This window comes from Nanorana parkeri, unplaced genomic scaffold (assembly GCF_000935625.1).
Source record: "Nanorana parkeri isolate BGI_ZX_2015 unplaced genomic scaffold, ASM93562v1 scaffold773, whole genome shotgun sequence".
NCBI classification, from domain to species: domain Eukaryota; kingdom Metazoa; phylum Chordata; class Amphibia; order Anura; family Dicroglossidae; genus Nanorana; species Nanorana parkeri.
In genome coordinates, this window is record NW_017307041.1 from 213464 (window position 1) to 226592 (window position 13129).

A 13129-nucleotide genomic window follows, 5' to 3' on the forward strand; every position below is an offset into this window, starting at 1 on the left:
TCTGGAGGCAGGGCGCATGACGTCATATAACACCGCACGTGTTGGGCGCCGCCATCTTGGTGTATATTTGGGTATACACCAAGATGGCGGCGCCTATATCGGCGTGTGACGTCACCCGACGCCACGCATGCATAGCGGCATGCAACGTCATGCTCCCCGCCTCCAAGATGGTGGCACATTCTCAAACAAATTATTATGTACCTGAATACATTTTTTTTCTTATATTTGGGGAAATAGTAATTCATTAATTTTACATGTAGTCTGGGTTTTGTGTTCCGTTTTCTATTTTTACTTTTTCTAGATATACTGACTTGAAAAAAGTGTCGGCATGACATCCTGACACTTTATTTTTATAGACTCTATTGTATTTTGACATTTATTGTTTGCCTTCTGTTGTTTTATTTGATAATAATGCTAATATTGTTTAATACCTTTGAATAAAAGTTTTATTTTTATCATACTTTTTAATATATTTTTGTTTGCGGCTTAACAAAATAGGAGTCTTTAAATGGTGCTGTAAAGCTTTCTCGCACAGGGCGCCTAAAGGCCTAAGGCCGGCCCTGCTAGTGAGTCCAGTCTATGTGGTTGTCAAGGTACAATAAAAGAATGAAAAGAGGGGTTTTGGATCAGCGAGCTAGAATATTTTCATGGATCTATTTGATATCTTTCAGATTAAATAATATTGGGACTTTCTGATCTTAAAGTAGAACTGAAGCCAAAACGTTTTCTGTTTTGGATAGAGTAAGGGACCCTTATTATAACCCCTGTCGACTTTTTTTGCCATCTGAGTCCCATTTGGAAGATTTCCCTTTACTTCCTGCCTGATATCTACAGGAGGAAGTGAGAGGAAAATCTGTGGTGGTCAACAGGGTAACCATAACTAGTGTCCCCATAGGAAGATCTCCCATCTGTTGTGATGGCAACCCAAAATTTAGTATTTTATTTAGGGCTGGTAATGATTAAAATTTTCCTGTTCGATTAATCATTTTTTTTTTTTACGATTAATTTCGATTATAACGCACATACAGATCCAACTACATTGGCCTATACACATACAGCACAGCAATTAAGTAATAAAATGAACTAGTATCACACTAATCCAGCACGTTATTAATTTCACGTGCCCCACTCAATATGGCCTCCGCTTGAGTGGGGCAACTCAGAATAATAACGTGCTGGATTAGTGTGATCCTAGTTCATTTTATTACTTCATTGCTGTGCTGTATGTGTATAGGCCAATGCCAGGGATCCCAACCTGAAATAAGCAATTTCAGGGAGGTGCCCTCTCCCCCCCACCCCCTATCCGCTGAGGGGGGGTTAGGGGGGGCTAGGAGAGAGCACCCCCCTGAAATGATGGCAGATAGCACAGGAAGCAATAGCTTCTTTGCTATCTGCAGACTTTTTTTTTTTAAGAATTCTGCCAGTTGCAGTTGTCAGAATAAAAAAAAAAAAAAAAAAAAAAAAATGCAAAGCTAGATTCCTTTTGGCTTTTTTATGACAGCAGCAGCGGGCGGGTGCATTAGCTAGTTTGCTAATGGCTATTGCAAAGTGCAATAGCCAATAGGAATCTAGCTATGCAATCGTATGCCTTTTTTTTCTTCTCTGACTGATGGTCAGGCCGCGGCTGTCAGAAAAGAAAAAAAAAAACGATCGCAGGGAAAGGTTTAATCTGCTCGATTGGGCAGATTAAACCTTTCCGGTAAAAAGTGTTTCTCTCCTGGGCGGCCGGGAGAGTTGGGATGTGTACTCACCGGCCCAAGCGGCTCCATCGGGTAACGACGGGAAGGGGGAGTAGTCCAGTGACGTCACGGACATAGATGTCACCGGACTCGTCCCCCCTTCCCTTCGTTAGCCGACAGCCACTTGGGGAAGGGGGAGGAGCCCGATGACGTCGATGTCCGTGACGTCACCGGATCTCCGACGGAAGACCCGGAAGCTGGCGGAGAGGCGAGCACGGATCAAAATAACTTTGATTGATCAAAAAAATTAACGATTAATCGAGGGATTCATCTATAATTTCCGCAGCCCTAATTTTATTCCATCTTTGTTCAGCTACCAACTAGATTCTAGGTTTGAATTACTTTCATTTAGCTCTGCGTGCTGTACAAGAGAAATCCACTGATTGACTCAGCCACACTTGCATAGAGAAATCCCTCTGGAGGTTATTGTATTCTGCAGCCAGAACAGCCCCTGCATGTTATTAGATACCAGAGATGTTTGGCTGAGTATTTCCAGAATGGCTCCTTCAACAAAAGTCAATTGAATAATTGACTTTTGTCGAGCGAGAGAGTGCCGAGCCCATGGCTTGAATTTCAGCCGATTCAACAGGAAGCGTCCCAAATTCGAGCAGTGTACGGCCAGCTATAGATGCTGGCCCAGAGAAGACACAATCATGGAAATTCCCGTTGCTGTATGGTAGACTCCGAGTTCATGCTTTGTATTCAGGTTATCTAGAACAGCTCACCCTCCCCGATGCTTCCTTTCATTTTGTGACCAGCTACTGCAAATATCCATCACACTTTTACAGCCCATTCCCTTCACTGCGTCTCCAAATTTGATCACCGAGTGTATAATTGATCACAGGCAAGGTGCTCCGTTATCTCAACAGGCAGAACACTACACTGAACAGAGCAATCAGTGCAGAAAAGAAGACCATGCAAATGTTGACTGCCTGTAGCAGACGGATGACATAACCCGCCCAAGATAGTCTTCTAAAGGAAGGTCTTGATATACCATGCCTAAGCATAGTCCATTCAGTTGAGCTCAAGGACATCTTTTCAGTAATAAAAATGTACATTTTTAAAATTATACTGTTTCTATACATATTGTAACGTCAAGAATATATACATACAGACTTGTAAAATTGGGTCCATGTGGGGAAGTAAAGGTCTCCGTTAAATCACAGCTCAAATAACAATAATAACCTGCCGCTCTGATGTTTGTAAATGCCATTCTGATAATAAATGGCATTTTCTCAAGCATGCTCCATGTGTTTATAGATACAATAAATGAATACATAAAACTACCTTACCTGTCACATTGCTGCATAATGGAGATTTCCTTAATGATTTCTTGAAGGTCTGACTCTACTGGAATCTGCTTAATAGCCACAATCTGGCTTGTTTCTTTATGGCTGGCCTTAAATACGCTGCCATAGGATCTGAGGGAGAAATTATTTTATTTTAGGGTTTTAATACAGAAGGTATTAGAAAATCCGTGTCTGAGTTTACATTACATATATATTCGTCATGAAAGAAGAACTTCAGTCTAGTTGAAAAGTAGGACATTGTTTTAAAAGAGCTACTGAAATCACCAAATATAACCAATTATTTATTTCAACTACTGTGTTTGCCTTGCAATATAAGAGAAGCTAATATGTAGTCCAGTGTCTAAAACATTTGTGGTTGGGCATGTCCCCTAAGCCAAAGGATTGCCAAAAAGACAGTGTATAACCACCAGCACCAGGGCCATCAGCAGAAATCATGGGACCTTGTACAGGCCAACTGACAGGGCCAAAAAGTAGCACATGCTCTACCTTTTGCAACCGCAATGCACGGTATTGCGGTACCACATGTTGCGCCTGTGTGGCAGCGCACTTCAACCGGAAGATGCAGTTGGGTACCATTCTAAGGAATGCCAATGCACGGTAGGTGTGTTGCGTGATAGCCTGTGTTAATCACATGGAACCGTGTACCGCAATGCATTAGTGTGAATGGGCTCTGAGACCTTGGTGGGCAAGAGGCATGTGTGGGGCCAGCGGTAATTTGATTGACAGCGCACCCATCTAATCAGAGTGTACAGCACCCTCCTTCTGTCTGCAGATGTTGCCGGCTGCCACACCTTCGCACTGCATGGTGCTAAAAGTATTCACTCCATCTGTAATCTGCCCACCTCTCTGTGCAGCTCTCCTCACCATTATCCCACTGAGGCTGCCAGCTACACAGGCCCACTAAAGTGGAATGCTGCTTTCTGCAGGTCAACCTAACTCGCTGCCCGAGCCTCCAGTGACAGCCTACCTCACTGGTGCTCAAGATGCACCAGTGAGGTAGGCTAATAGCACAGTAATCAAGGCACCAAAATCGTACTGTCATTCTGAAATGTAAAAGGAGTCCCATGTTTTACCCAAGTGACTAATGCTAAAGTACACAAATGTGTAGATTGGCTTGCCAGGCCAGCAGGTTTCTTACATTTCTTAGGGACACTTGTGGGGAGATATCTGCTGCTTGAGTTCCCAGGTAAGAACAAAGTGGCTTTGTCCCGTTGGATTATTTATTATTTTATACAACTGAAGGAGTGGGAACACCCAAAAGGTGGTCAGGAACACCCAAACTCTATGGTAGGTGCACACAGAACCAGATAATATGTCAGGGAGATCTGGTTGATTGAGACTTTAATGCAGACACACCTTTCAGCCATGAGCCCTTTTAGAAGGACATTTTTGAAACCTGGCACGGAAGCCTCTTCTCCAGTTATAGATGTATATACAACTGAAAAAGGAATAAATTGTGATGCTCACCCTTCTCCAAGTTTCTCCAACACATCAAAAACTTCTTCAGGCTGCTTATTCAAGTTTTCTTCACTCAACTTTTTGAGCTGCCTACATGAAAAAGTAAAAAAGGAAAGAAATTCTATTACATGTTTCTTGGACACACACAATGACATATTTCCATATATTCACCATTTGAAAATACTAAATGGGGGCAATGAAAGCACCAACACCAATCTGCCTACTATATGTAATAAACCACGCCACTCTGGAGGTCTCAGTTAAAAGGAAATACCCCGACAAAGCAGGAACAGATGGAAGACAAGGGTTTCATCTGTCTCTAAAATTCCCATTATGCAACTAAACTTATCCTGGTACTCCCTTCACTAGGAGAAAGTAGTTTATTCTTAATGTATCAAAAAATAATTTCTTCTTCTATTAACATGGGGAGTTAAAGCATATCTAGTCCCAAAAATAAATAATATACTGATGAATACCAGTACAGAAATGATGTGGCTTTTGCCTTTTATTTCCACATGGTAATCCAGCAAATAACACACTTCTTTCTTATTTATGACTACTTCTCTTCTCCTCCTCCACGTCTCCTCTGTATCTATGAAGGAAGTAGGGCTGCAACAACTAATCGACATAATCGATTATAATCGATTATTGAAAAAGTTGTCAACTTTTTCAATAATCGAATAATCGGCTTCCTGATCAGTTGGCCCTGTTCACAGCTCCAATCGCTGTGCACCGCACCTCCTCCCCACCTCACGCTCGCCGCTGCTAGACCCGCTCGCATCCACACACGTCGCACCTCCTCCCCGCCTCACATTTCCTGCCCATCCACATCCACGATCGGCACAGGGACGCGGGGAGATGTAGTAAAGAGGAGCAGGTGTGGGGGTATGGTAGCTGCTGATAGACAGGTCCGATCTCAGAAGCACGTTGCTGGAAGACTGCACTTTCCCACACATGGTGCACTATAATGTATTGCTGGGATTTGTATTTCTCTATAGCTGATGGTACATTGTGCTGTACTGTATATTATGCAGAGCAATGTACCATCAGCTAAAGAGGAATACAAATCCCAGCAATACATTATACACTGTATGTATAATGTATTGATGGGATTTGTTGTACTCCTCTATAGCTGGTGATATTCTGCATTGCGCTGTATAGAGGACTACAAGTCCCAGCAATAATACATTATACAGCGCAATGCAGAATACCACCAGCTGTAGAAGAGTACAACAAATCCCAGCAATAATACATTATAAAGTGGTACAATGCTAAATACCACCAGCTATAGAGGACTACAAAACCCAGCAATAGTACATTATACAGCGCAATGCAGAATGCCGCCAGCTATTATGTACTATTGCTGGGATTTGTTGTATTCCTCTATAGCTGGCGGTATTCTGCATTGTGCTGTATAATGTGCTTTTGCTGGGTTTTGTAGTCCTCTATAGCCGGTGCCATTCTGCATTCATTGCTGTATAATTTTACACTTTCCATTTCACTATATTGCACACCACACTATCTTTTTTTTTTTTTTTCTTCCACCGGTCCAAGCTTGCTCCTGTGATGGACTACAACCTTAATACAAACTAGTAGTCCTATCACTGGAGCCATTTTTTAAACTTTATTTTATAGTTTATCCGATTAATCGAACTTAATAATCGGCTAACTAATCGATTTTGAAAATAATCGTTAGCTGCAGCTCTAGAAGGAAGCCATGGTTGTCACACAGACTGGACATCAAATGTGTCTGCCTTTGTTCATCTCTATTACGTGTTAAGCTCGCCATACATTATGCGAATTTCATCCGCTTCTTCAGTAACCATCCCAAATTCGCACCTTCTGGCTGGCATCCCTCAATCAGGAGATTGAACGAACGAGCTGATTGGCTGCCAGCACTGTTCATGCATTCTGACAACAGCCAGCAGAATACAAAAGGAAACAGCGGGGGATTCCTCGCTTAACCCTCGTAAGCGTTGATGGAGGAATCCATTCTATTTTTTTGTATTTCTGGCAAGATCAACGGATATTTTCTAGAGATGCACCAATATATCGGCCACCAAAACATATCGTCTGAAAATGGCACTTTTGGCAAAATGCCATTTTTCTGCCGATATAGCGGTGCATGCGTTTTTTCTCTCCTCCCTGCTAGGCGCTGCTCTGTGTCCCAGCGGGGAGTGGAGAAACTGTCACAGGCGTCCGAGTGCTGCGGGAGGAGAGCACTGTGAATGGCCGGCGTTTCTCCTCCCCGCACCGCTCAGCCTCCTGTCACAGATCAGAGGAGAGGGGTGTGTGGGGGGTGAAGACAGCGCTGGGGAGGAGTCAGCTGTCAGATCGAGCTCAGCCTCCTGTGTCAGGTTGGAGAGCGGGTACAAACACTCAGCGATCAGTGATCACTGATTATGTAAAGAGTATGTTTACTATATCTTCAATTAAGAATGAATGGGAAGTGATCTACATCACCTCCTGTTCATTCATACTTGTGGTTATAGTAAACACACTCTGTCCTCATGTTATAAATGAACAGGAACACTCAGAGGATTCCTATTCATTTATGACAGGGGCTGCAGAAAAAGAGATTGAGGACTATTTGTCCTCAAGCTCTTTTTCTATTTTAAAAAGGGAAATATCAGGGGTCTGTTTAGACCTCTAATATTCCCCGAAGCCCATAAAAGTAAAGTAAAAAATAAAAAAATATTTAATTAAAAAAAAAAAAAAAAATGTAAAAGTTTATAAAAAAAAGGAATAAAAATAAAATATTTACATTTTTTTAAAAAAGTTAGAAAATAAACATTTTTGGTCAGACATTTTTTTCCATTTTGGTTTCGTTTTGAAACTTTTCATTTCGGTGCACCTCTAGTATTTTCTGTACTGGCAGAAAATGTTCTTAGCCGGAAAAAGAAAAAGAAATGCAGCCGCTACATCTAGGGACTGGTAAGCTGCAATATATAAAATGTTTGTTTTGGACATTAGATAAGATAAATAAGGCAGCTCCTAAAATAGTTTTAGAACATTAACAATCAACATGCAGTAACACAATTCTATTTTTGTTTATAAATTCTTATTATGCAATCAGTACTTTTGGTGTTTTTTACTTCGTTTGCTACACACAAGATATTATTCTCAAAGCCTTGTTCATTTTCAGAAAAGGGGAGTTTTTTGGTTTGTTTATGCTTCCCAAAAACAATTACTGTATTATGAATATAAATCAGACTTTCAAAGGCTTCGCCCATCGTTTGCAAAAAAAAGTAATACATGCAACAACACTGATTTTATGATTCATATACATTTACTTATTTTGTGCACTGAAGCCTGCCGAGCATTATACCCACGATTAGAATATCACAGCTGCCATGCACAGGGTCTATGAATGGTTTCCCCCAGCCCCAGGTCCATACGGAGGTAGAGACCTGATGTTATGGGCCTGGAGGAAGTGTGGCAGGACTACAGAGCGGAGAGGGAGGATCCTTGGTGTGCATAGTACCTCTGCTGTGGTGGAAGATGGGGCATGTAGTCATTTAGAAGACACGAACCCGCACTGGGTTGGTTCAGATGTACGGACAGAACCATACACAGCCAAATTCATACAACAGAATGCTGTAGCGCAAGGTAAAATAACATTTTCACGTCACATAAATGCTTGACCTTAGTTAGATGAAGACTAGGCATCACCAAGTGCCAATTGGCATCAAGTACTTGAGAGCCCATCGGTTACCCTAGAGGCCCGATGTATGTGGCTTTCTGAATGATGAAGTGGCACTTTTGAGGAATACCACCCCAATGCATCAAAGGGTGCCCTCTCAGCTGGGTTTTTGAGGCCTCTTATTACATGGGCTGAGGATACCCCTTAGAACAAAACTGTTGGTATTTAGTATTGGTATACTGCAGGTTCCAGATTTTGAGAATGCAACTAAAGGTTAATCAAAGAAGAGGCAACAAGTGGCACTTGGCATCATCTAGTCTTGATTGTATAAAATGTTTTTACTGTGCAGATTTTACATGCTGAGATTATGACCAGACCCCTTACTTACCATATGTCTGTAAAAACACAATTTCAGGCCCCTAATGTCACCTAGGGACCCCAAAGAAGCTGAGGAAGCAGAGATCTGCTTACCCAGCTTCTTCTCCTGGCTCTAAGAGCCTGAGAATGTAAACAGTGACGCCGGAAGTGATGTAATACACCGGCGGCGGAGGGGGGTGGGGGCAGCCTACCTCATCTCAACATAACTGGCTTTTACTTCCTCCAATAACTAAATCCAAACCATTATTACCTTTTGTATCACTTGCCTCTCCTACTAAATTGTAAGCTCTCACGAGCAGGGCCCTCCCAACCCTATTGTTCTGAAACTGTATTGTAACTGTGCTGTCTCCACTATTTTGTAAAGCGCTGAGCAAATTGTTGGCGCTATATAAATCCTGTATAATAATAATAATAATAATGCCACCGATCAGTACAGATGATTCGGCGGCTGTATAGACGCCAGATCGCTTGCATCTTAACAGCCACCGCCAGTTGTTTAAAATGACACCAAGAACACGGCTGCAGCAGCAGCAGCTGTGTTCTTGGTATAACCACTTCTGCGGGCCGCCGTATATTTACGTATTGCGTCCTGGAAGTGGTTACGATTTAATTCCGAGTTTAGTGTCACTTTAATGTCATACATCTCAACTACACATGGTGAGGGGCTCCAGGATTTGTGTCGGATATAGAGAAAACAAACTTTTTGTTTTCTCAGATCTTAATAAGTTCTGGTTGGGTCCTACAGCTTTGTAGAGCTTTGAGTGGGATAAAGCCTTCCGTCCCAGGATCATATCTTACCTGATAACCAGACATCATAATTTAGTCTCAGAGATATATATATCTATAGATAGATAGATAGATAGAGATATATCTATATACAGTGGGGCAAAAAAGTATTTAGTCAGCCACCAATTGTGCAAGTTCTCCCATTTAAAAAGAAAGCCTGCTGCTGCGTGAAAAGGATAACTGCGGACAGAACAGTTGTGTGCGTTCTACGCGTGTTTGCCCGTTAACATCAATGTATCACAATCCGGTCGAAAAAACACGCACAAGCACATGCAGCAAAAATGCACATAGAAACAAGCGAAAACGCTATCGCCTAGGTGTGAATGCAGCCACAGAAGAGAGCTGTGCATAAACAAATGCCCCCAAACCCTATTAACTGAAACAACATTGTAAAGAAGAGTGGGCCAAAATTCCTCAACAACGATGTGAGAGACGTATAGAAAAACCGATTCCTTCAAGTTATTGCCACTAAAGATGGCTCTACAAGCTATTGAATCTTAGGGTGTACTTAGCTTTTCACACATGGCTTCACCATTTTGGCTTTACGTTTGTAAAACAAAGCATGACACGGTGTAATATGTTATGTGTTGTTCATCTGAGGTTGTATTAACCTAATTCTAAGACCTGCTAAGGACCAGATGATTTTTATTATGTCTTGATACTTAAAACCATAGAATTCAAAGAGGCTGTACTTTCTTTTTCACCTGACTGTACATGCGTACATACACAAAAGTATAATGAAAAAGACATGCAAGTTTAAACAGCAAGCGTCACACTCTAGACTTCCTTTAGCATATAGCAAACAAAAGCAGAACCAATGGAAAGTTGCCCAATTATTTCTTGCACAATGCCCGGCTAGAGTTACCAAAACACAAATGTGATAGCAGCCACACAGAACAACCACAGCACTCTTCTACATTGCAGTTGTGTAAGTGGAATAAAAGGGCTGAGTTTCTCATCTGTGACAAAACATCCTGTATCATGACTCCTACAAGGCAACCTATCTGGTTGTACGAAAACACCAGAATACAAATTCTAACTGCTTTCTTGGAAACATTGTTAAAGGGGTTCTAAATCCTCCGGTTTTTTTTGCATATATCTACTGCTAGCAAGCAGTAGATATATGCAAAAAGTTGTTTTTTTTAAAACGCTTTAACAGTGGTTTAAACTTAACCCGTCTTTGCAGGGCGTTCCCGTCAGAAAATCCGAAGCTGCTCGGGCGGCCGCAAAGCATCTTGGGGCGGGCGCATGTGCAGTTCGGATTTTCAACCGGGAGACAAAGAGAGACGCAAGGTAAGCCTATGGACGCGTGCACCCGCATGCAGACACCGTGGGACAGGAAGTGCCAGCAAGGACAGAGGAGTCAGCGCTGGATCGGAGACCCGCAGCAGCGCTGGAGGGACAGATAAAAACATCAGGAAAGAAGAGGAAGATCGGATTAAGAGACATCATTTAAGGTAAGTGCTCACATTAACATTGGGGGGACTGAAAAATAATGTGACTTTAATGTCACTTTAAATAAATGTTAGACGCAGAGAAGATTTGTCAAAAAGGAATGAAGAAACTAGGGTAACATTTACCTTAACGTTAGGGTCGCTTTCAAGGTGGGTTTCTTTGGAAGATTAGGTTTAATTTGACTGATTTGTGTGGGTTAAGGATCAGGAGTTAGGGTGCATTCACATCAAAATCGGAAGGAAATCGCAAGTCAACGGAGGTTCCATTGACTTGCAATTGTACGTTCCAATTTCCTTCCGAACCGGTGCTAACGGGAGGGCACCCGAAAAATGAAGGAGTGTGAATGGAGCTATTCCACACTGGATCCGTTGCGTTACATTGCATTGATAACAGTTGTGCAAGTTCTACTTTTTTTTTCAGCACAATGTAGAGAAATTCAAAACATGTATGGCCAGCCTTAAAGTGACATTAAAGGAAAGTCTGTGCGGGAGCATGCTACTGGGCTGCTTGCATTGACTTACCCTGTGTCTCTCCTATTCTCCTCAAATGATGGGAGGGTTGGACCACTGCGTAAAGTCTTCTCCAGAACTTCCCAAAGATTCTCAATGGGGTTAAGGTCTGGACTCTGGTGGCCAATCTATGTGTGAAAATTATGTCTCACGATCCCTGAATCACTCTTTCACAATTTGAGTCCGATGAATCCTGGCATTTCTGTAAAAAATTAGTCAAGGCAACTGGACTTGCTGTATTTTTTTCTTGAAGCGTTTTACTGGTCATCCAACCAGCTTTCTCAATTTAGAATGAATTGAGAAAGCTGGTTGGATGACCAGTGAAATGTCTTCAAGAAAAATTACAGCAAGTCCAGTTGCCTTGACTTATTTTTTACACATATGCCATGACCTGGATGAATGAGAACCTTCACAGACAATCCTGGCATTGTCATCTTGGAATATGCCCGTGCCATCAGGAAAGAAAAAATCCAGTGATGGAAAAACCTGGTCATTCAGTATATTCAGGTAGCAGCTGACCTCATTTATTGGGCCCATAATGTTGCTGATCTTAGACCTATTATCCATTGGAGGGCTCTGACCTATTTGTTTAGCTAAATCCAGGTGGTGACTTTTTTTTTTTTTTTTTTTGGCCAGGCCGTGAATATTAAAACGTTGCCTTCCATTTGATTTTAAATAATGCTCACTTTTATTAAAGTGACTAAGTCAAAAAAATGTTTCCCTCCCCCCCAATGTTAAGTAAAACACTTACGTTAAATGATGTCTCTTAATCCAATCTTCTTCTTTCCTGTCCTTTTCAGCCTTCTCTCCAGCGCTGCTGCGGGTCTCCGATCCAGCGCTGACTCCTCTGTCCTTGCTGGCACTTCCTGTCCCACGGTGTCTGCATGCGGGTGCACTCGTCCATAGACTTACCTTGTGTCTCTTCTCTTCCCCTGGCCAAAAATCCAAACTGCGCATGCGCCCGCCCCAAGATGCTTTGCACCCGCGGAGCAGTTTCGGATTTTCGGACAGGAGCGTGCGGCAAAGACAGCGGTAAGTTTAAACTGCTTTTAAGGCCCCATTCACACTGAGCGGCATGAAAATCGTGCGATTTTCCGCGTGATTTTATATGAGCGGTATTGAGCGACTTGTCGCACGACTTTTTCCTATTGGGCTGTATGCAATTAGGAGCGAAATCGCTCGAAAAAAGGGTCATGTAGGAGCGACAAGCTACCAGCGACGAGTTACAAGCGATATTGAGCGACGAGATGTGAACAGCTCCATTTAAATGGATTGGAGAAGCTACATAGAGCGATATCGTGTGGAAATATGAGCGATATCGCTGCAAAAATCGCTCCATAAATCGCTCAGTGTGAATGGGGCCTAAAGCGTTTTTTTTTTTTTTTACTTTTGCATATATCTACTGCTCGCTAGCACAAAAGCTGAGTGTTTAGAAACGCTATAATGCTGCTTTTGTGTGTTCCTCTTCTCTGTCCCACCTACATGGCAGGATGGAATGTCTGTTGGATGCACAGCCCCAGCTCCTCATTAACAAACACTCAGCTAGGAGAACTCGGTTTACCCAACATGTGCACTCCACTTTATTTTTCAAGTGCGGAACGCTGAGCTCAGCTGATGCTGCGGACTACGCAGCAAACTGAGTTCTCCTAGTTGAGTGCTTGTTCATGAGGATCTGGTGTCACGCATCCAATGGCCAGTCCATCCTTCCATGTAGGTGGGATGGAGAGGGGGAGCGCACAGTAAGCATCATTTTAAGAAACAGAAGGCAGCATTTTTATATACATTTTGTAAGCTGTAATGTTGATGAATAAAAAAAAAAAAAAAAAAAAAATAACCGGAAAAAAACCCCTT

At 42.3% G+C, this 13129-nt stretch overlaps 1 protein-coding gene across 3 annotated transcripts in view; it reads right to left on the reverse strand.

The window, feature by feature from the left end:
• Positions 1 to 13129, reverse strand: part of LOC108793685 (serine/threonine-protein kinase 4-like) — a 68179-nt gene that overhangs the window by 48288 nt on the left and 6762 nt on the right. For 2 of the 3 annotated variants that reach the window (XM_018564694.1, XM_018564693.1), the window contains exons 2-3: positions 4517 to 4597; positions 3032 to 3160 (exon numbers count right to left, since the gene is read on the reverse strand). In XM_018564694.1, coding sequence (XP_018420196.1) covers positions 3032 to 3160; positions 4517 to 4597 — 210 coding nt within the window. Of the gene's footprint in view, positions 1 to 3031; positions 3161 to 4516; positions 4598 to 5965; positions 6005 to 13129 lie in introns of those variants that run through there. The other variant, XM_018564695.1, reaches the window with a different exon arrangement.